The 23,886-nt window shown below is 40.2% G+C and overlaps 1 protein-coding gene across 2 annotated transcripts in view; it reads right to left on the bottom strand.

The window, feature by feature from the left end:
* Positions 1-4,363: 4,363 nt before the first annotated feature.
* Positions 4,364-23,886, bottom strand: part of LOC117415535 (receptor-type tyrosine-protein phosphatase beta-like) — a 48,532-nt gene continuing 29,009 nt past the window's right edge. For both annotated transcript variants that reach the window (XM_059027642.1, XM_059027643.1), the window contains 15 exons: positions 19,534-19,683; positions 18,842-19,085; positions 18,242-18,348; positions 16,758-16,863; positions 14,002-14,079; positions 12,852-12,869; positions 12,666-12,747; positions 12,455-12,545; positions 11,516-11,592; positions 11,276-11,410; positions 10,938-11,060; positions 9,835-9,998; positions 9,145-9,280; positions 7,734-7,854; positions 4,364-6,844 (listed from right to left, as the gene is read on the bottom strand). In XM_059027642.1, the coding sequence (XP_058883625.1) occupies positions 6,822-6,844; positions 7,734-7,854; positions 9,145-9,280; positions 9,835-9,998; positions 10,938-11,060; positions 11,276-11,410; positions 11,516-11,592; positions 12,455-12,545; positions 12,666-12,747; positions 12,852-12,869; positions 14,002-14,079; positions 16,758-16,863; positions 18,242-18,348; positions 18,842-19,085; positions 19,534-19,683 (1,655 nt within the window). In that variant the 3' untranslated portion in view covers positions 4,364-6,821. The remainder of the gene's footprint in view (positions 6,845-7,733; positions 7,855-9,144; positions 9,281-9,834; positions 9,999-10,937; positions 11,061-11,275; positions 11,411-11,515; positions 11,593-12,454; positions 12,546-12,665; positions 12,748-12,851; positions 12,870-14,001; positions 14,080-16,757; positions 16,864-18,241; positions 18,349-18,841; positions 19,086-19,533; positions 19,684-23,886) is intronic.

Raw genomic sequence — 23,886 nt, 5'->3', positions numbered from 1 at the left:
CAGCTCCTCTAGGTTTGAGTGTCGCTGTTCCTACGCTGCTGCTCCGTGTTGCAAGAACCTCTGTTTAAATGCGTGGGTGTTACATGAGCAATCACCGGCAGATCACCCACACCTGATGCCTGCATGATGTGAGGATCATGAGGACTTTCCTAATCGACAGCGTGCATCATCAGGATTGGGGTCTGGTTTTACTTCTGCCGACTAAGAAACTAAAACGAAAGTGACCCTTTGCAAATGTACAGTAGTAGTGAATCTGTCTGTCATTTTACTACATTCTGTCATAATTTAGACTTTTGAGCACAGTTCTCCAACAGCAGACTATCGAAAGCCCTGTATAATCCTTTACTTTGAAAACGGACATGCACACGAGGGTTGGTGTTTGGCATAGCATTTGTTACAAGCCAAAAGCCCTGGAAATGAAAATTCAGCGATCCAAGTGCAGCTCTGTGACTCATAGCCATTAACACTTGTACTGTAATTATTGAGATCTATTAACAATGTCATTTGTGCAACATTTTGGTACACGTGTTATTACAGGGCATTGGGGTTTTCAACGTGAGTCTGAACATAGCTTAACAGTGTTTTTGATATCAGGCATATTGTGAAATCAGGCTTTATAGACCCAAACTACACAGAATGTGTCTCTTATACTAGAAGGTTCATAAGGGGCATCTCTCACAGTACATACATATTTTATGAAGTTCATTTTCCATGAAAACTTACTAAGAGACACTGCAGTAAACTTCAACAAAAGAGCATCATAATCTAAATATTTTAGCACAGAATATTTTAATCAGTTATTTTCTGCATTATTGTAACACTAGTTAAATCTCAGACTTCAGATTCACTTGAACTGGTGAGACAACCTCTCTCGAAAGGTTTTTTGACCGATACAAAGCATTTTTGTGATTTAAACATAAAATACTGACTGAAAAGATACCAAGTCTTGCTTAAAATAGCAGCGTGACCTGTCAGTTGAGAGCCCTGGTGAAATTTGTCTTCACAATACGGTGTCCACTGGGGACTGAGGAAACTGCATTTATAATACGAGTAATTCATTATAGGCTTGAAGAGGGGCTCCACCTGGAGAGCAGTACAGGAAGGAACAACCTCTTTTATTAACATGCTGAAAAGCAACCCCCTCTGGACTTCACTGTGTGCATAGCATGAGCAGCAGGCATTTCAGAAAGTGGAACTTTTTTTCAATTTGTCATTGCTCATGGAAGAGGTTCCCCATAATCTACACAGCTGGGAAGTTTGTCTTTTTCACTTGTAAGGTCAAGTCTTCAAAATGTTTACTCAAGTCTTTAATGAACTATTTTTTGAAAGAGGTAAAAACGCCATGTTAATTTTACAAAACTGCCTTGCTGTAGGACCAAAACAACCAAGTAATATAATCCAAGTTCCCTTAAGCACTCTCAAGGCATTTGTGTCTCATGTTGTAACATGACCGTGACTTTTCTCCTTTTAAAAAAATAGAAGCTAACTAAAGACTGCAAGAAACGCTTTGAATAATAAGGCCCGTAGTTTCTTCTAGGTTTTACGTCCCCCACAATGTCTCAGGGCACTCTCTAATGGGAAGGAGCCATGTGTTACCAGAGGTGAGGGCTGACTTACCACAGTAGTGACCGGCTGTATGTTTGATTCGAACCAGGGACTCCAGAGGTGAAAGCCTGGTGTGATAACCCACTGCCCCACCTAGCTATTGTTTAAAATTGGACATTTAAAATCTTGGAATGTAGAAGAGACTGAGATAGACATTAATGCGCAAATAATATGAATGTGGGAGTCCAATCTGCTTAATTGATCAAATGTGCAGGTTTATTTATGGAACTTCCTGCCTGGAACATTTCATAGCTTTACAAAGCCATACAAGAACTGTACCGAGAAAGGGGACTTTTAGACCAAAGCAGATATCAGAATAATAAAAATAAACAGTAAAACAATTACATATGGATACTCTTAAGGCACATACTGTAAAAGTAATTCAAGGGTGTATTGACAGAGAAACGAGACTGATGGTGTTTTCATTAAGTGGACCCAGTTCTGAAGGGCACCTTTTATTACACATCCCTCCAACCCTCCCCACACAACTTTATTACTTTCTAAGAATTTATTGTCAAGGTTAAACAACATCAAGTCTCACGTATTCAGTCTCCAGGTACATCACATCGCCCCTTCTCTTCCATTCTGAACAGCTTTCAAAAGCACATTTTTATTGAGCGTTTGGGCTCCTTCAATAACATCTTGCATTACATGTACCCTTTTGTTGTTGTTTTCTTTTTTTTTCATTTCACTTTTTGATTTAATCTGTGTAAAGTGTTGCTGTTTAGATTTGTGTTTAAGTAAATAAGGCAATACAAATGCTAACTTATCAAGCCCAATGGTTATAAATAAATGCAGTTTCATTTTCCTTTATATACATTCCAGCTCTGGCGTCCGCAATTTAGTGCAAAGTTACATTTTTCTTACGGTCGTGCCAGGTGAGCCACTCAGGGACCCCTGCAAAATCAAATTGAAACGTGCATTGTCATCCGTCCTTGGGGACAATTCAATTGATCTGAATAGTGGCAGATCTACAGTAAGCATCATCAAATCATTGAAATAAGAACCATACAGAACAGACAAGAACCACATTCGCACTATTCCATCTTCATAGCCCTGTGATGGGCCACTACCTCAAGGAAGCAAGGGAAGCGTCTGACACACCAAACCAATGTTTGTACCCATCTTCATGGGGGTATCGAGATGAACTGAATAGCATCCCTTGTGTCTCTGTCAGAGTGAGCAGGAGATACAGAGATGAATTGAATAGCGCCCCTTGTGTCTCTGTCAGAGTGAGCAGGAGATACAGAGATGAATTGAATAGCGCCCCTTGTGTCTCTGTCAGAGTGAGCAGGAGATACAGAGAGATGAATTGAATAGCGCCCCCTTGTGTCTCTGTCAGAGTGAGCAGGAGATACAGAGATGAATTGAATAGCGCCCCTTGTGTCTCTGTCAGAGTGAGCAGGAGATACAGAGAGATGAATTGAATAGCCCCCTTGTGTCTCTGTCAGAGTGAGCAGGAGATACAGTGATGAATTGAATAGCGCCCCTTGTGTCTCTGTCAGAGTGAGCAGGAGATACAGAGAGATGAATTGAATAGTGTCCCCTTGTGTCTCTGTCAGAGTGAGCAGGAGATACAGAGAGATGAATTGAATAGCGCTCCTTGTGTCTCTGTCAGAGTGAGCAGGAGATACAGAGAGATGAACTGAATAGCACCCCTTGTGTCTCTGTCAGAGTGAGCAGGAGATACAGAGAGATTAATTGAATAGCGCCCCTTGTGTCTCTGTCAGAGTGAGCAGGAGATACAGAGAGATGAATTGAATAGCGCTCCTTGTGTCTCTGTCAGAGTGAGCAGGAGATACAGAGAGATGAATTGAATAGCACCCCTTGTGTCTCTGTCAGAGTGAGCAGGTGATACAGAGAGATGAATTGAATAGCACCCCTTGTGTCTCTGTCAGAGTGAGCAGGAGATACAGAGAGGCAGTATCTGGGCCTGTAACAGGGCGAGGTGCCCTGTACATTATTTTGTTTTTAGATCGGGGTCTCCCCCTCCGCCCCGGTGCAGATTGTTTTGTTTGTTTATTTTTATGTCGGTGAAGCGCCGTATGTTTTGTTATTGTTTTGGTTAAATGACGGCGTAGCCGATTGTTTTGTTTAGTGTGGATGGGCAGCCCCATCCACAACCCAATTAATAAACCTGTGCAGATTGTGGCCGAGGGGTAATAGGATGATTTACTAATTGGTTTAACCCCTCGGCCATGATATAAAAAGCCTGCAGCTCTCGGCACTCTGTGTGGGAGTTCAGAGGAGGAACGAGAGAGCAGAGAGACTGCGAGTAAAAACGAAAACGAAACTTAATAAAAGAAACATAGGAACAGTGAAGGCAATCTGCCCAGCCTGACCTTTGTTTATGTATTTTTGTGTTCGTGATTTTGTTTTGTTCAAACCTTTTATTTTCGCTCTGTGAGCAAGTGTTTTTGTTTGAACGTTTTATTTATTTTTGTTAATAAAAACGGCGCAAGCGCCTTTACCTGCAGTACGTCCCTGGTGTCAGTTTTTGTTCCTGCTTCTGCCTGACGTCAGACCATCGGTCACACTGTCACAGGGCCTCATGTCCTGTGTGGTTCATCAGGCCTGGTTTTTGATATATATAGTTTGGGACATTAGATGGTGAGTGTGGCAGATGCAAAATCTATTTCATGTTTAATGTTGTATCATTAAAAGGTCATTTCTAATTTATCTCAATTTTATTTAGCATCAGGCCAATGAAGTGAAATATAAAAGAACAAATATTTTGTTAAAGAAATAATCCTTAATATCATTTTCTGAGCTTTATTTGAATATATTCACAGAACATATCAAGGATAATATTAATATTATTTATTATGTAACATACATAGATTGTTTTAACAGGAAACCATGTGGAAGCCTCCTAAATACGACATAAAATGTATGTTTTAACAAGACAGTGTATATCTGCAAAGGCAACATTTTAACATATTACAATTTCAAGGCAAACACAAAACAGGAGTCCAGCTTTACATTCTAATGCTACATTCAGTAACTTTACTTGAAGACAGGCAAAATAATATTTATGTTCAGTTCCTTGGTGGAAAAAGAAATCTCCAAATGGAACTGGTTCAAGTGGAATTGGTTAAGGTTTGGTAAAACCAAAAAATAACAGTCTTATGAAACCTACCTAATGTATATGAAGGTAGTCCCAGATTAGTATTAATCTATGTCTGTGCAAATACCCTTATAAGTAGACAGTGTCCAAAATTGTATGCTACAGATATGCTAAGATTACACTCGTAGTACACGTCATATTTCCCCCAAACTGTATTATATTTCATTTAAATATCTGTGCATTTTGTGTGCGTGTGTTGCTGTATATACTAAACCCACAGATATTTAAAGTATTACTCTTCAGAGAAACACATTTTACAGCATTCAGTAATTTTTTTTTTCTGAGATGGTAAGCATGATATCATTCATCATATCTTTATTGAAAATACATTACTTTGTGTTTAAAAACATATAGTTTATATAACTCTGTAAAAAGCTGATACCAGCCGATACACATGGCTACATAATTGATTACATTAAAACTGCATATTACACTTTCTCTTTAAAAGTAACATAATTGCTAGAGCTTGAAGACAACAAAACAGATAAGGAATAATGATTTATTTAAGTGCTCACAACTGTTAAAGAAAAAGCTAGACATTAACATCTACGCCCTCAATACAGTAAATGTGGTCTTAAAGAATTTCTGTGAGGTGTTTAGAACTCAGTCCTGAATGCCTCTGTTGTCTCCTGTGTTTTATTTACCGTATGCAACATCTTCTTCAAGAGAATCAGAGTTGTTTACATATTTAGTGTATGGCTGTTTACCAGCCTTTATGCTCATGAGATTTTATATTTTAATGCAGGCTCTTAAATTGCTCATCTACACAGGTTTAACCATCATGCTTTGCTCATGTGATAGTTGTGTTGTGTTTGATATCCTGAATCTCACTGAGATTAAAGAAAGCATTACAATCCTCCTGAAGATTTGTGGATGACACACTTAATGAAAAAAAAAAAAAAAGTACAAAGTTTCAGGAATTTACCACACAGCTTCACATGGGCCATCCTAATTACATTTCAAATAGAAAGAAAAAACCGCCAGAAAATAATGGAAAAGTACTGTTCTGTGATCTATTCCCCAGAAAATCTAGCAGGGAGTAATCCCAGTCTCTCCTCTGACAAAGATATAAATCTGGTTCTGTCTGCAGGTTCAACATTGGGGGATTATATATGCAGTGAATTCATCTGAAATGCATTTTGGAAAAGGGTAACAGTAATAAGGGTAACAGTAAATGGCTTAGCCGCATTATTTTCAATAATATGATTTCAACAGGGGTAATATAAAGTGTTTTCTTCACCCATTCGAAACACGCGGGTAATTTAATAGCTAAATCCATCGGGTGTCTGGCATGAAATCCGAAATGGGGAAATCGAATGTGATTATTCGGCCAATCAAGCAAAATAAGAGCCTTTTCTGTGTGAAGCTGTGGGACTGAAAACCTCCCACAGGTGCATTCTTCAGCAGTGAAAAGGGTTGTTTTCTGTCCTATTAAAGTCAACGTGCGAGAACACAGACAACACATAGAGCTGTTACACTTCTAAATGCTAAATGAGCTGTTACAATTCTAAATTTTAAATGCTAGGGTTTTTAATCATCCTGCAGTGGCAGATCTAAATATATTAAAATACCAAAAATATAACCCTCCCTGACGTTTTAGATGTTTTAACAGACAAACAACAAACTCACGATCGTTCGTTCATCACTTCCCTTTTCAGAACCTGCTGCGATGACAAAAGAGTTCCCCACACAGGAATAGCAATTGTATTATTTTATAAAATGAAAGGACCAGCATTTAAAGCCACAGAATAACCTAATATAAGTGCCTTTAGCCATCGTTCTCGGAAGCTCTAACAATTATGTACAAAATATTATAATAGCTTATTTGGTACAGTAAACACAACTTCAGTATGAAAGTAATATCCAAAGGCCATTATCAATATGAAAAAATACATATTTACATAAATCTATATTCCATTTATGCAAGTATATACAATAATCTCTATTAAACTTAAATAACCTGAACTTTATAAAGACCACCAGGCAAATAACAATCTATACACATTGTAAAAAAAAAATAAAAAAAAAACCAATTGCCTGAAGTGTGTGGATTGGGTTTGATTCAAAAGGGAGGCTGGCTGTCCATTCCTTAACGTCTTGCATACACCATGTCTGAAAAAATAATAATAATACTGAACATATATATATATATATATATATATATATAAAATAAAATACAAAATACATGTTGATTCTGTTTCGCTGTAATCAGACATTGAGAGATTAATGTTGCATAGAAAGATTAGACAGTTTGGCCCAGGATCTTACCTCCTTACCCGGCAATAGTTCATCCTGGAAGGAGGACCATTGATCCACTGATTTCAAAGCAGGCAGGGAAGAAAGAGTTTCAGGACATTGTGGGAACGAGGGATTTTATATTTATAAGATTGGTCGGCTGATAGGATTTAGCAAAGGGGAGCTAAGGCTCACCCCTAGAAATTTAGCAAGCCTCCAGCTGTTACAAATCACATAAAATGAGGGGCAAAATGCAGGTACAGTGCAAGTTAGGAGCTACCATTACCCCTCTACAGCTGTGGCCAAGAGTTTTGCATCACCCTATAGAATTAACTAATTTTGCTTCATAAAGTCGAATGAAACCTGCTGAATAATGTTACGTTAACATATTGAATTACATATCGCTTTGTAGTTTTCCATATACTGTACTTAATGAAAAACTGACACAAATTGACGACTATGGCATGAAATACTGTACTACTATTATGGTTTCCTGTAGACTTTTGCAACATTATTTTGTAGTTTCTTTGATTACATGATGTTAAATGAAATATCTAAATTATGTTGATATAGTTTTTGTTTGGATTATGTCTCAATCCTAATATTCTAGGTGATGCAACACTTTTGGCCGTAGCTGTATAAATGTGTGGTGTCAGAGTCGTCTCACTAGTAGTTGCAAGGTCACAGCCCTTTGGTAAGTTTGCCTTCCTGGGTTTCATGAAAGGCTATTTGCAGATTGCAGTTGCAGGTGGATATGCGGCCTTACCTCTGTGATACTCAGGATTGACATTCTCATAGATGGGATACAACGTGTTTTCCTGGTCGTTGCGTAGTTTCCTTGCTCTCAAGACATCTCTGACGCACTGGTGTAAATATGCATACTGGCACTGCAATGGAAACACCAGCTCTGTTAAACTGCGTCACAGTTTAAGGTGTCTTTAGTCGTGTCAACCAATTTATGAACAAACCTCAGCGGTTGGACAGCAGAGGGACAAATTGCTGTGTTTTTTTCCCCCACTTGTTATCCATCAGACAAAATGGAAAACACGTATAAAACATTTACTGTGGACCAGTGATGCACTCAAATCTGATATATATAGTAGTGGAGGGCAGCAGTGTGGAGTAGTGGTTAGGGCTCTGGACTCTTGACCGGAGGGTCGTGGGTTCAATCCCCGGTGGGGACACTGCTGCTGTACCCTTGAGCAAGGTACTTTATCTAGATTGCTCCAGTAAAAACCCAACTGTATAAATGGGTAATTGTATGTAAAAATAATGTGATATCTTGTAACAATTGTAAGTCGCCCTGGATAAGGGCGTCTGCTAAGAAATAAATAATAATAATAATATTAATACCAGTACAGTATCTGTTGATGTAAGTCAAAGTGCAAGCTTGCAAGCTTATACCCAAGTGGATCTACTTATATATATATATAAACCTTGGCAATACAATCTTAAAATGGAGTACAATATTCAGGTATTTACAATCCTTAAATAAACTATGATGGTAAAACCTGAGAACTTTAATAAATGTTGCTTGAAAATAAAAAGGTGGGCAACAGCAATTTACTGCCCTTGTTCAGTGAGGGGATGAGAAGGAAAGCAACTCAGATAACCTCTCAGTAGCCGGAAACACAAGCTGTTTTGAGCTGTTTAAACAACATGGATGGACTATCAAGAATCTTTCTTTGTTGGTCTAATTGGTTTTGCAGATACAGGTGGTCTACAATGAGTCATATGCGAACTGCAATCTTTATTACTTTTATTCATTAATGTCAGTACTTTTTAACACCTGCCTTGAGCTCACAAATCACATTTTAAAAGCACTGTAATTCTGATGGCTGCTAAAGAACAAGACGGATCTTGTTAGTTATGAATGGCGGTCCTTCTTGAGTCTCGTTGCTTCACTGTACTCCCCTGTTAGGATTGCAGCTGAAAGTAACAGCTTGAGACCTCTCATTATTCTGTATTAATTTGAGAGGGCTTCCTACAAGCAAAAGAGGTTTGAAGTCATCCAGAAACCACATGTATACTTCATCTCATTATTTTGATGTTATTAAAAATTAAAAAAAAACAGAACAAAACAAAACGTTGTTGTTATTAGAGTTTATCAACAACAAAGATAACCGAGAACCTGACAGGAGCCTGACTTCAGCCGAGGTACAATAGGGACAAATTACCTCCGTCTGCACCATGTGAGCTCTGTGAAGTCTCAGCTCAGAGACGGACCCATAAATATCCACGGTATCCTTGGAGTCGAGCTGCTGCAGGACCCTGTCCAAGGAGATGAACGTGCCTGTCCTTCCTACACCGGCGCTACAGAACAAACAAAACAGCGCACACTTCAGTCAGCTCAGCACAGCGCTAACACCATTCTCAAAAGAGCAGCTGAAGTTTAAAAAGCGGACACATTAACGAAAAGCTGAAGTCAACAGTTCTCAATTTTAGCATCAAACTATCCCAAAACTGTTTTTGTTTTAAATGTGTATTGCAGATAATGTAGCTAATTCAAGTTTCTGAGGCAGTCGGTGTGTGCTGGATATTGTATCCTGGAATAAGTGCAGATTCAAAGATTTAAGCAACATATTTTGAATGAGAACCATCCATTTTGTATCATTTTAAAAAAAAATCCAAACTTGAGTATCTGCCTGTAAACACAGCAGTGGACAAATGGATAAACCTTGCAGGGGTGTCGGCGATGCATTTAATAATTTACTGCACTGTGCTGAATGAACTGCGTTTCGCAATCTAGTTTTCTCTGTCACCCTGGGGCGACTTCAGCTGCAAGTAGTGCATTTTGTTTGCATAGCCACACACTTCTTGCTGAATGTCTCATTCGATTGCTGGAAGGCTGGGTCATTCTCTCCTACCTGCAGTGCACCACAGTAGCTCCAGAGCCCGGGGTGCGGTTGATGTAATCCCTCACAGTCCGGACAAACTGGATCAGAGACTGGGTAGTTTCAGGGACGCCGTGATCCGGCCACACCGTGTAGTGGAAATGACGAACCACCCTGCTGACATTCACCTGGTCCTCCTGGTTAAACCAAGGGTTACATTCATACAATTCAATTAAACACTGCTGCCCCTTATTAAGGTTAAAGCTGATTTAACCTGGAAATAGCGATAACTACGGATTAACCTCAGGAGGCTGTGTGGTCCAGTGGTTAAAGAAAAGGGGCTTGTAACCAGGAGGTCCCCGGTTCAAATCCCACCTCAGCCACTGACTCATTGTGTGACCCTGAGCAAGTCACTTAACCTCCTTGTGCTCCGTCTTTTGGGTGAGACGTAGTTGTAAGTGACTCTGCAGCTGATGCATAGTTCACACACCCTAGGCTCTGTAAGTCGCCTTGGATAAAGGCGTCTGCTAAATAAATAATAACCTGACAGATACCTTCCTTGACATTGTGTAGCTATTATAGATCAAGGATTTAGCGAATGAGTTTTAAAAATAAAGGTATTTCATGGAAGTATATTAAACTGTAAATATATAATTTATTATTATTATTATTATTATTATTATTTATTTCTTAGCAGATGCCCTTATCCAGGGCGACTTACAATTGTTACATGATATCACATTATTTTTACATACAATTACATTATTTTTTACACATTATTTTTTTACATACAATTACCCATTTATACAGTTGGGTTTTTACTGGAGCAATCTAGATAAAGTACCTTGCTCAAGGGTACAGCAACAGTGTCCTCCACCTGGGATTGAACTCACAACCCTCCGGTTGAGAGCCCAGAGCCCTAACCACTACTCCACACTGCTGCCCCTTATTAAGGTTAAAGCCGATTTAACCTGGAAATAGCGATAACTACGGATTAACCTCAGAAGGCTGTGTGGTCCAGTGGTTAAAGAAAATGGCTTGTAACCAGGAGGTTACAAAAAACTAGAACCCGATTTCATCCTGTTCTTTGTGTCTTCTTCCTCCCTTGTGAAAAAATGTGTGCAGAACCGGCTTACACTGCAGATCTTGAACTCGCGGATGGTCCACTCGGGCAAGACAGACTCCGATAACATCTGGACGATGAGATCTCCGTAATACAAGGGATCCTGATCGAAAGGCCAGTAGTGATCACACTTCACCTGAACAAAAGCAGACAGTGGGGTAAGCAGTGCTATCTCTCTCCAGGATCCCTGATGAAATATTAAAACACGTTACAGCACATCCACCAAGGGCACAGCTTGAGATACTGGTCTTCTGCATAAGGTATGAGAAAGAGTGGAGTGTGTTTATGAAATGTCATGAGTGTGGAAATAGTAACAATGCAATAAAAAGACAGCATTGCCTCTGCACTCACCCTTCCCTTCTCTAAACACTGGGTCACCATGACAATATTGTGGACATTTTGCTCCCACACCATTTTCCAGAAGTCATCTTTTGTGCCGGGCAGAGGCCCCTGTGTGGCGATGTACTCTCTTCGGGAGTTGCAGCCCTGAAATTGCCCACAATGAGTAGAGATCAGTTTTATATTACAGCAGACAAACTCAAACCTTACTGTACAAACAGGCTGAGAGGAACCAATTTGAAGCCCACTTACAGGAACGTAACTGGCGTTGATGTAGTCAGAGCAGGGATCGTCATCCACGTAGGAAAGTTTCACCCGGGTTGTGTCGTCTGGAACACAGTGCGTAGTAGATTAGGGTTTCAAAAGAACAATGGTTCTTTGTTTTCATTATCAAAGATATTTCAAACATGCTTTCTTTTGCATAATGTATCTGATCAGCCTATACCCCACCTTGATAACCCACAACTAGATTTATATGGAACATTATACAGCACCACAAAATTCACCTGGCATATATGCCCCCCCCAATCTTATTTTGCACATAACTCTATTTCCATGCACTTTCAACTAAAACCTTTACTTAAAAGACCATTCTCCTAAATCCTAACCCTAACCCTAACACCCAAACTTAAACCCTAACCCTAAACTTGTACCATCCAGTCCCCTCTGACAGGTCCAATCTCACCTACAAAAATACATGATAACAGCCTGCAAACATTGCTCCCATTACTAGAATTATACATGCATCATTTACAGTTTGCCGGTGGGAACAAATATTAGTTCCTCTAGGGGTACAAATTTGCAGAAAATATTCATTTGATAATCAAGTATAGGTGGTTGAAGCAATACAGGTTGATTCCCAGTGCTGTAACATGCTCTAATAAAATCCAGCAGTGGCTTAATCTGGCATTGAAAAAGTTGAGCAAATTATTCACTAAGTTTCTCTTTAGGGTTACTGTTTACTATTTTTTTTAAACAAAACTTTAACAAACATTTTTTATTTGTCAGCATTATTGACACTGTTGCTTAGTATTAATACTAAGAATTGAGTGTATCTGGCCTGGCTTAGTGGCAGTATTTTATCCAGTGATCATAACCTTTTTTTCCCAATACAGTCACTCTGTCCTCAAATGTTCACAAAACAGCTACTTCAGGATATTATTACATACAGTACATAAACATAAAACTTACAGGGCAGTATATTGTTGTATCGATTTTTCCCTCTGTTCTCAGGTAAAAGTGCTGTGTCAAGGGATTGGTTTCGACCAACATCTTTTAGCTCCTAGGAATAAAGAAGGGAAATGTAATGGATTAAAAATGATTTAGGGTTCGGCTGCGGCAAGGGAGTGTGCGAGCGAGTTAATCTTTCACCCTGAGCTGGGAAAACTGCTTGAAATCTTACCTCGTACTCCGCTGAGAGAAGGTAGTTGGAATCAGCCTGCAGTTTGGTGAAGTGGCTTTCAAACTGGGAGATTGTGATGGGGCTGAAAGAATACAACAAATAAGAGGAATGTTACAGAAGAGGAACGGCATTAAAAAACAAAGATGAAATAATACTGCTTCAGAACAATTATTGAAATAAATGTACCTTGAGATGCGTCGATTACTGAGAAAGAAAGAAAGAAAGAAAGAAAGAAAGAAAGAAAGAAAGAAAGAAAGAAAGAAAGAAACAGAACTGTAAATACAATGCTTAAAATCGAATTACAGTTGATTATATCCTTTGTTATTTGCTGTCTTATTGTATGCCTTGGTAACTGCATTTTACTGCTTTTGTTATTGTAAAATTCGTTTTCATTTATATCCAGAATTTGACAGAACTTCATCGATTTGACTGAAAACAATTGAATAAACACTGGTTCCTGGTTTAAGGATAAATTACAAAAACAACACTGAGAGACGCAGTGATGTGAAAATTATACACACAGCGTAATTGGGGCCGAATTGTTGGTTAACAGAGAGGACAGTTTCCTTAGCTGCCATGGGCACAGCAGCTCTGATTAAAATCATGCATCACTTTCAGGGAGCAGCTGCTGTCAACACATGATGCAACCCCCAAATCTTTTGAAATAGACCAAACAGCTTCAAATTTCATTTTATTTGTTTTTTACTGTCCCCTTTTTAAAATATTTTCAATCATTTATTATTATTATTATTATTATTATTATTTTGTTGATAGGTCTGTTAAGGTACTTTCGGCCGAGTTTAGAGGCTGCTCATCAGTTTTAGTTGCCTGCCACAGACACTGTATATATCATAGACTAGAACCAGCCAACACATCTTTATAGACGCCATCTAGAGATCTGCCACTTTGGGTCAAGTTTCCTTTTCTTTTTCAGGCAATACATTGCTGAGCACAAAGAACGGTGCAGGAACTTACTAATATAAAGACATTTTGGCTGATCTAGCCTACATTACAAACGTCTATACCAGGAAACTGAAGAGCAATAAGAACCACTCGGAATTATCATTAAAAAGGTTAAAACAAAATCTTATATAAACCTTACAGCAGCTTCATAAACAGTATTGTCAGATCAGAGGAAATCTAAACAGATTGATTTGTAAGCACACACATGAACATGTTTTTTCTGGAATTTAAACTATCACATTTGTCAATTTTATCTTTCACTGTGTTCTGGAGGTTGGAACAGCAGATAGCGAAGCACAACATCACCGATGACGCTGGAACCAAAGTGCAGTAGAACAGAACTGAGGCTGAAGACACACTCTCCCTCTCTTACCCTTTCACTCCCACGTGCATACTGACCGACGCTGGTCTCTCTCTACGGGCACTCATTCTCGGCCTTTCTTGCATATTTCTGCAACCCCACAAAAAGACACACAGTATTTGCAATGAGCATGCGTAGAACAAAAAAAAATCAACTGTTACACCTAACTTATTTGAACTGCTGTGTATCCATAATATCCAGCCCTCCTTTGTATCAGGGCCAAACAGCACTTAACACACATCACCCAGATGCAATGGGGGTGGATATATAGCAAGAGTTACTGATTAAAAAAGGGACATCAAATGACAAAGTGGGAAGCTAAAAGCCAAGATGCTAATAGCAAAAAAATGCTGAGTGCAGGTGCAATTTGAAAAGCTGTACATTCACAGGTTATATATATATATATATATATATATATATATATATATATATATATATATATATATATATATATATATATATATATATATTTCTGAAGACATTGTTGTAAAGGACTGGTGGGAGGCTCCAAGTAATTCAAATTCAGTGTTTTATCTGTGGTGATTATGAACTATGGAATTTCATAATGAATGCACTGCCTGTCTCTGTGAGAGTACATTTTAATGAGATGTAAACTGCGGCAAAAGTGTTACAGAAGACCCTGCAGTGTTTACAAGAAGCGCATTACAACAAACTGGCCACTTTGCAACAATATGTATTTCAATATGATACATTTCTCAACTTTCACTCGTGAGATTTTGCCAGGAGAAATAGAATTTCTCTTATGATTGTCGTAGTGTATTCAGACAATGCTCCCACCTCCAACAATGCTGATTACAATGAATGGCTATTGTGGGAACAGAAAACAAACATGGCTGCAGGAGGGAGCGTGATTTGAATACAATAGGCTGCTGATAAGAAAATCACCTCTTTCTCTTGGCCAACATTAGAGAGTAAAAGCTGAGGAATTTCCATATGATTCGTGAATAAAACTGTCCAAATAATCAGGATGATGTTGATAGATATATTGCAGTTATACAGACGACCCTGACACATCACAGGTAGAGTAATGGGTTTCTTCTACACACTGCAGTGGGTTTTGTAACACTATTTCACCACTGTCCCCAAATGTTTAAAAACTGATGAATGTTTGAGACGCCCTGCACATGAGCATGGTAGTTTGGCAGGGATGGGGTTAAAAAATCATGCCTGAAATCCATGTGCAGTAAGCAGTCAGGCTAAACTGGCTAATTCACTTCCAACTTCACCTGGCCACGTGTATAAAAGCACAGGGCTAGCTCAGGTCAGGACTGAAGAAGAGTGGGTGGGTGTTTGTGTGCTCTCTGGCCTGGTCACCAAGATAGCTATCAGCTTGGGTGAATATGGTAAACTCCTGACCCTGCTTACAGAACCACTTTCTAGGTCTGTTTTTTTACATGGCTTTAAGTACAGCAATGGCCAAAGGTTCTGCATCCCCCTCGATACAGAATTAACTAATTGTGCTTCATAAACCTGCTGAATAATGTTACTTTAACATATTGAATTACATATACTTTACGAAAAACAGAGAAAAATGTGACATTTCAAAATTTATTTTTGCGATAACATTTTGTAGTTTCTTTGATTACTTGATGTTAAATAAAACATCAAAATTATGCAGAGCTGTAGATTGCCACAGCATAAGCAGGAGGCACTGAAGACATCTATTATTGTACATAGGTGCTGGTCACAGACTCCAAAAACTGTGCTCGATAGAACCCATCTTAAAAATCTTCAAGGGTCAAATGAAGTAATCACATTTCTAATTAGACAAGCTAAAACAAACTGTTTGATAGCCATTAACAAACCATTAGTTAGGCATCATCATAAATAATGTATGGCAGACTTAATGTTTGTTTCTCATTTATTGCCACATAGATTGATATAGAACGAGCAAATGGTAATGACTTGTGAGATTTAAAAATAAAACATCTAACAAAACAGAGGCACGCCGATTGAAATACAGGCAATTAACAGAGATGACAGAAGAGATGATCACAAGTATTAATCATATTTCATTTTAAGTTTAAATCCTTTAGTACAACATTAGAACAACATTAAAACCATAGAACAACATTAACTTGGTGAGTCTGGAAACTCCAGTGCCAGAAATAAAATAATTATACTTTGATAAATATTTGTTGATGAGAAGAAAAATCATTAATACATTACTTAGCAGTATTTCACGGAATGCACTGGCTGCACTGGCTACAACCAGGAAACACAGGGTTGAGTGTGTTTTTGAGGGTATTTCTTTAGGAAACTTCAAAGTATACTGCATATACTGTAGGATGTTGAAGTCATTGCCTATAGCAGTCACTGCTGCTTTTACTGCCATTCAACGTGCTTTATAAAGCTTCAGTCTCGTAATCTATGACGTCACAGAAACCCTAGATGAAATTATTTTCCTGTAACTCACTGAAGCCCATCTATATATATATATAGAGGCTGTGTGGTCCAGTGGTTAAAGAAAAGGGCTTGTAACCAGGAAGTCCACGGTTCGAATCCCACCTCAACCACTGACTCATTGTGTGACCCGGAGCACTTAACCCCCTTGTGCTCCGTCTTTCGAGTGAGATGTAAGTTACTCTGTAGCTGATGCATAGTTCACACACCCTAGTCTCTGTAAGTCGCCTTGGATAAAGGCATCTGCTAAATAAACTAATAATAATAATATATAAAGAGTACAAACTATTAGTAAAAGACTTATTTAAAACCACTTCACGTACCAAACTGCATCACATACTTACATTTTCCTCGCTTTTTGACGGCAAATCAACAGAACAGACACACCAATCATCATCACAATCAGGAACAAGCCAGCGCTGATCCCCTCTACAACGCCTATTAGCGGCTCTAAAGTAAAAACAGACAGAGGAAGAGGCCATGAAATATACTGTAAGGCTCTCCAATTGATAAAGGGGCTGAAAAGATATAACCTTTCTCAGTGTGTATATGTGTGTGTGTGTGTGCGTGTGTGTCTGCTCCCTGTTCCCGGGGTCTGCTCCCTGTTCCCGGAGTCTGCTCCCAGTTCCTGGGGTCTGCTCCCTGTTCCCAGGGTCTGCTTCTAGTTCCTGGAGTCTGCTCCCAGTTCCCGGAGTCTGCTCCCAGTTCCCGGAGTCTGCTCCCAGTTCCCGGAGTCTGCTCCCAGTTCCCAGGGTCTGCTCCCTGTTCCCAGGGTCTGCTCCCTGTTCCCGGAGTCTGCTCCCTGTTCCCGGGGTCTGCTCCCTGTTCCCGGGGTCTGCTCCCTGTTCCCGGGGTCTGCTCCCTGTTCCCGGGGTCTGCTCCCTGTTGCCGGGGTCTGCTCCCTGTTGCCGGGGTCTGCTCCCTGTTGCCGGGGTCTGCTCCCTGTTCCCGGGGTCTGCTCCCTGTTCCCGGGGTCTGCTCCCTGTTCCCAGGGTCTGCTCCTAGTTCCTGGAGTCTGCTCCCAGTTCCCGGGGTCTGCTCCCTGTTCCCGGAGTCTGCTCCCAGTTCCCAGGGTCTGCTCCCTGTTCCCAGGGTCTGCTCCCTGTTCCCGGAGTCTGCTCCCTGTTCCCGGGGTCTGCTCCCTGTTCCCGGGGTCTGCTCCCTGTTCCCGGGGTCTGCTCCCTGTTCCTGGGGTCTGCTCCCTGTTGCCGGGGTCTGCTCCTTGTTGCCGGGGTCTGCTCCCTGTTGCCGGGGTCTGCTCCCTGTTCCCGGGGTCTGCTCCCTGTTCCCGGGGTCTGCTCCCTGTTCCCGGAGTCTGCTCCCTGTTCCCGGAGCCTGCTCCCTGTTCCCGGGGTCTGCTCCCTGTTCCCGGGGTCTGCTCCCTGTTCCCGGGGTCTGCTCCCTGTTCACTAGGACCAGCTTGTTTAACCCTTGCCTATTTCGACTTGCTTTCTGCTCTTGGAGTAGCTTTTCGTTTATAGAGTTACAAACAAACCTGAAGTCCTGCGCCACTCTGCTTCCAGATCCACACCACGGGCCTGCGAATGATTGCAATCAACCCACTTCTTTAGGCAGCTATTTGCAAGCAGTTGGAAGAAGCAGTAGAGCAAGGTTCTGTGTTTGATTGGTCAGTTTGGGTAACTTGTACAGGTCCTGTTCATGACATTTTCCAAATGTCTCGGCTAATTCAACTGCCCCCAGCTGTAAACATACTTCTATATGCTGCACTTGTTATAAAAAACAAGAATACTACATGAGCACTGGTTGAGTGCCGTGCTTATTTCACTCACGAGGATGGCAGTAAACAAGCCTAAACAAGCAGGCTTACCTGACTCAGTGGTTATGGGCTCAGAGAAATGGGTGTCTGTAAAAAGGGGCTGGGCGAATTCCTTTTGATCCCCGTCAAAAAGCTGTGTGAATGCTCGAATGCTGATCCTGGCGAAACAGAAACAAGTAAATATTAGATCCATATACATTACTGCAGTTACCAGCTTAGAATACCCCAGCCCGGAGATAACAATTGGACCTGACTACAGACACATAACTGAACTCAATTTGTGTACATCACTTTTCCTATTGTCCAAAAAGAGTTTACTGAAAGCATGAGCAGATAGCATCTTTAAAAAAAAAAAAAGAAAGAAACTGAGAATCCAAAAAAAATAAACAAGTAAATAGAACTGGAAAGTCTGTTATGTTCTCCTCATGCAAACAGAGAAATTATTATTATTATTATTATTATTATTATTATTATTATTATCTTGGATAAAAATTTAAAATAACATTTAAAAAAGTATTTAATTTAGTGCAAGTGCATTTCTCCTGGCTTGCTCTTGGTTATCCATTATCATCACAAGGGAAGACACGCGTCCAGACACACTGATCTTGCAGTGCGTGCCTCGGGCAACAGAATTGCAGTAATAAATCGCACCTGTAGGCAGTCCTGGGCTTGAGTGGCCCGTCACAGAACCTCTGCTGCTCTGGCTCGCACTTCCCTCCGAGGCTCTCCAGCCCCGCCCCCACATCTATCTCGAAGCTCTGGATGCTGTTGTCAGGGTTTTCAGCACAGCGGCTGGCAAAGTAATTGGTCTGGTAGGCTTTAATGGAAGCGTTGAGCTTGTAGTCTGTGTACGAAGGCAAGGGGTGGTGCTGATCCAGCTGTACCTGTTCAACGCCTGGATCATAGACAAAGAAATCAACATACATACGCAACATACAAGGAACTCTGGAACAGTGATTCTTTTTATTTTATTTTCGGTAACAGAGTAGGACATTAACATTATAAAACCAGCAAGAAACCGCTCAGAACAATACTCAAACTTCTCCCGTCTATATTGTTCATTTTATTATGTTAAAAATGTTTAATTTCATTCACAGAAAGTCAAGTTCTTAGGGACCAAGCACTGAAGTCACACGCAGGACTAGGTTTGACCTCGTTACCCTTTGGTAAAAAACATTAGTGATCCACTTATATTATATACAAATATGCCCATCAATGTTGAATCTGACGGTTCTTATTGAGGTGGATACAAAGTCTGCTAGAAGCTGGGCCCCCTTCATCAGACCCCACTCTAAACAGGCCCCCGTGGCAGCCCCCAGGTGGAGAGGCGAGAGTGGTCTTACCGTCTGCCTCGCTCACTATCACAGTGAAGTACTTCACTGCCCCGTTGACGTCGCTGAACCAGCTGCAGTTAAACTTGAAGAAGATCGTGGACTTGGTGATCTTCACCGCCTTTTCATTCACTCGCATGTTGTCCGGTGGGAGGGGAGGACCTGTGCCAGGGAAAAGCAACAATTAATCCTGTCCCTTATCTTAATCCTGTGCTTTTCAAATTACACTGATTAGAAACAGGTTGTAATGAAGCTGAAGTTAATTGGTTTAAAAAAACAACAACAACAAAAACTTTCAGCTGAAAAAGTTCGGTTATCACATATCTGGGTGTTAAATTAGTTAATCAGAAATTATAATTTGAGTGAAGCTGTTAACACAAGCAGCCTGGCACACAGAGCTCAGTATTGGTTGCAATATCAGTGATATGCTACAGGCATCTTTTCTGTCTTAGTCAAGGACGTAATTAAAGTGGAGAACATAAAACAGTTTGATCAAAGTGATTAGCTCCACTCTTTTGTTCAGCTGCGTAGTCTGATTAATATTGAACCTCCAAATTGTTGCCAAACTTTCATCCGAAAAAAAAAAAGAAGACAGAAGTGCTTACTAAATACTTTATAAAGAAAATGCTGCATTGGCTCATGCCTGCCACGACATTTTCAAAGCTTTGAGGAAATGTATTTATTGTGGAAGCACTCGCTTTAATGAAACCTGCACAAGATCCAGGAAAGGGTTTTTATTCACTCCTTTCCAGATTGGTCTACCCATTCCCAACCATAAGCATTGCAGTTTGTTTTCTTCAGGTTAGATTGAAAAAAACTTTTGACTGATTTGTCATTACAAAAGAAAAAAAAAAAAAGTTACAAAACCAGAAATAAACAATTCAGACATTTAATTTAGGGGCTTGTAGGTAGTCTTCAAGTATTCATACACAAATGGAATTTGGGTAATAGAATCAAGGCTCTGGTGTCTAAAAGGTATCTTGGGGAGAAATCACGTGTAAGCAGCAGCAGCGTCAAACACGACAATAACCTTTTTAATAAAATGATGAAATATTAATACCACGCAATCCAATTATTAAAATGAATAGTTTAATTATAAACTCGCAAGTACAATTACAATCTGCATCCAGGAGATGCAGTGGCATACCCGCAATTTCCCAAAAACCAGTCGACGGTTAAAAAGCAATTAGGAGCACATTCTTATCAGACGCGCTTTTTATGCAGACAGCATTTAAGTTTGAAAGAGAGGTTGAACACCTCATTTTCAGCAATGGCCTGGTGAATGCAACAGTATCAACTCAAAGTTCACGACAGCAGCTGGCAATGATCACAAGGCAATAGGTTTACAAGGGCAAGCACAGTGGGAGCAGTACATTGATGATGTGTGGAAAGTTGCGCTATTAAAACAGTTTTACTGAATTTTAATCTTTGCTGTTTGATTAAATTGCAGTTTAACATTAGTAATGGAGTTACAGTGTTCCATGGGAAAATCTCCATATAAAGCCTGAGCGTAGAATTCGTATGCCAACTAGAGGGAGAAGTTTGTTTAAGTTGTAAATACAGCGGTGTCTCTTCAATTAAACAGCACTGGAACTAAACACAGCAACTGTTTCGATTATTGGAATGGGGATCATTGTGTATTAAGGTTATGAAAGTCAAACATCTACCAGTGCATTCAAGTCTCTTTACCGCATCTCTGCCTGTACAAAATATGTACAACACCAGGGAAGGTCTTTAATTTAATTATCTAAAAGGCAGCTGCATTTATCATCTTTATGTTAGTCTGAGTGTGCTGTACTGTCAATGCAGCACCTGCTTGTCATACAGCCCCCTCTCCCTCCCCTGACATTACACAACAGGATGTATTTCCCAGACTCTTTTTTTCTAACCGTCTTCTTTTATTTTAAAATTTGATATATACTCTTCCTTATTAAGGTATAATGAAAACAAAATGCTTAAGTGATTTAATAAAGGAAGTTAATCTGATTAATGATTGGGCACAGATAATTCCTGATTCCATTTTGCTGAAGCTAGACAGAAAGCTCCAGCCACTGCAGATGCTGACGCTCTCATCTCCTCTGCTGCTCTGCACAGCCAGATGTCAGATCTCTAAAGCCATGGCTGCTTCCTGTCAGTGCATTACATTTATTTCACCATGTAGAGTCTCGATCAATGGTAGGGAGCATCAGCTTTTCCGGTCTATACAGAACTGTGTTCCCACCAGATCAACACAATGATAAGGAGATGGTTAGAACGGAGTCCTGCAATATCACTCTCCTCTTCAATTAAGCGTTGTGGAGATGGTGGTTATAAATCCCTCCTTTAGGAATTAATATTGCATTTTAAAAGTAGGTCACACTTCGAAATACACTGCCTTGCCAAAATAATTACCCTCCGCACACACTTACTCCCTAACAGCAAGTTGGGCCATCGGATAACTATACAAAAAAGCAGGGAGTCTACAAGATGTTGGTCTCCTGAGGTATCGCAAGTCCCTTATATTTCTAAAGAGAGTGTGCAATTCTGTAGGGTAGGGTGAATTTGCCTTGCTTAGAGAAGACGGTCAGTTCCTTTCCATAAAGTGATTGTGGGTTGGCCGAGGTTAGGGCAGGTATGCCTGCTTCAGTTTGAAATGCATCCCTTCTTTCCTGAGAGGTTATTAGCACAACCAAGCTGAGAATGTACAGTACTGCTATCCATAGGGGTCAAGCGCTGGCCTGCAGAGGACAGCAGGGTCTTCCCACACACCTCCCTTGGCCCACCCAATCACCACGTCTCAATCCAGTAGAGGTCCTATGGACTGAGTTTGACTGTTGTGTCCGAGCAAGGCAACCCCAACATCAGCAACAGCACCACCATCAAGCGTCTACTCACAATGAAGTCATTTTAGACCTTTAAGCTAATAAGAATGGACTGTGGCATATGCAGTAGTAGGAAGATAAATTCGGAAACAAAAATGTATTTAATTTTACTAAATAAACACTAAAATCTGAAAAAACAAATGTGTTGATGTTGTCGTTTGCAAAAGTATCCATGATGTTAAAGTAGCCGTGCATAACTCAAAATCAATAATAAAAAAACAAAATAATATATAACCGATAGATAAATAAGTCTTTGTAAAGTCATTCAACAGAGGAAGCCTGTGTGGGAGGGTTTGTAATCTGACAGTGCTGCTGCAGCTTTGTGCTCATCTTTTTAAATGCTGCTCCTGTATTCCAGGCCAGCCCCCCCACCTGTGCAGCTATTTTCAGGTTTCTTTATTTAAACATGTTCTTACAGAAGAGGTCCGACGAGACCCAACTTTTCACTGGTAGGGACACCCTTCTTTTGGCAGCAGCGGCAGCAGCACTGCTACATAACGAGTGAACTCGAGAGACGCTGTGCGCGCCTCATCCGCTTTGCTGTTGTCGGAGCACAACTTCAGGACAGGTCTTTTTTTAAATGAATTAATTAATTTATTTTAAATTTAGTCGTTGGCCATTATTTTTTATTATTTTCTCCCAAATAGGCGCCCGGCCAGACTACAGGGGTCGCTGGTGCGCGGTGAGCCGAAGACCTAACCCTTCCTCCCCCCTGGCGACGCTCGGCCAATTGTGCGCCGCCCCCTGGGAGCTCCTGTCCACGGTCGGATGGCAGCGTTTAACTTCTGAGATCAATCATCCTGATGAGAGGACAGGAAGTGGTGTTGACATTAAAGATGACATGGCGGCGCTCTTTTAAAAGGACAGAATTCGTGGAGTTAAATAGGCAAACAGCCTAAAAAATTTAATAATTATAATACTAAAATAAAGAACCTGTTTATATTGCCCTAGCTAATTTATTACATGGGGACAGGACTTTCCTGAAAATGAGATGTTCTAACATGCAGTGGACTATATTTACAAAGCTGTCCCCAGTATTTCAGCATTTTTTTTTTGCAAAGAAAAAAGAAAGTGTAATGTTGCAGAAAGAAGTTTTGTTTTAGTAAAAAACATTCACTAAAATCACCTCTATCCCTTAACAGACTACTACGGGCCAGAGAAGGCTTAATGTTTATAAAAATAAGCAGATTTCACCCAGCTTTACGCAATCGTTTTACAGTACACTTCTGCACTATCACAGTTCCCTCAATACACAGTAAAGAGAAGCAATTAGCTGTATTAATGTGGAAGATTTAAGGGCTCCCTGATTAGATTCAATTGATTGCTTACCACCTCAGTTATTTCCATAGAGCCTTCAATCAAAACAAAACTAATACAGTCCCTTACTAGGTAGTTTTAATGCATGCAGCCCTTTATATTTCTCTAAGGTGCTTTTCACCCCATTGACTCTGTCCTTGGTTTAATAGAAAGCAGCAATTCATGGATTACCCGAGTATTAAAACGT

Source organism: Acipenser ruthenus, chromosome 7 (assembly GCF_902713425.1).
Source record: "Acipenser ruthenus chromosome 7, fAciRut3.2 maternal haplotype, whole genome shotgun sequence".
Lineage (NCBI taxonomy): Eukaryota > Metazoa > Chordata > Actinopteri > Acipenseriformes > Acipenseridae > Acipenser > Acipenser ruthenus.
The sequence above is the reverse complement of the archived record's forward strand: the minus strand, read 5'-3'. Positions and strand labels throughout refer to the sequence as shown.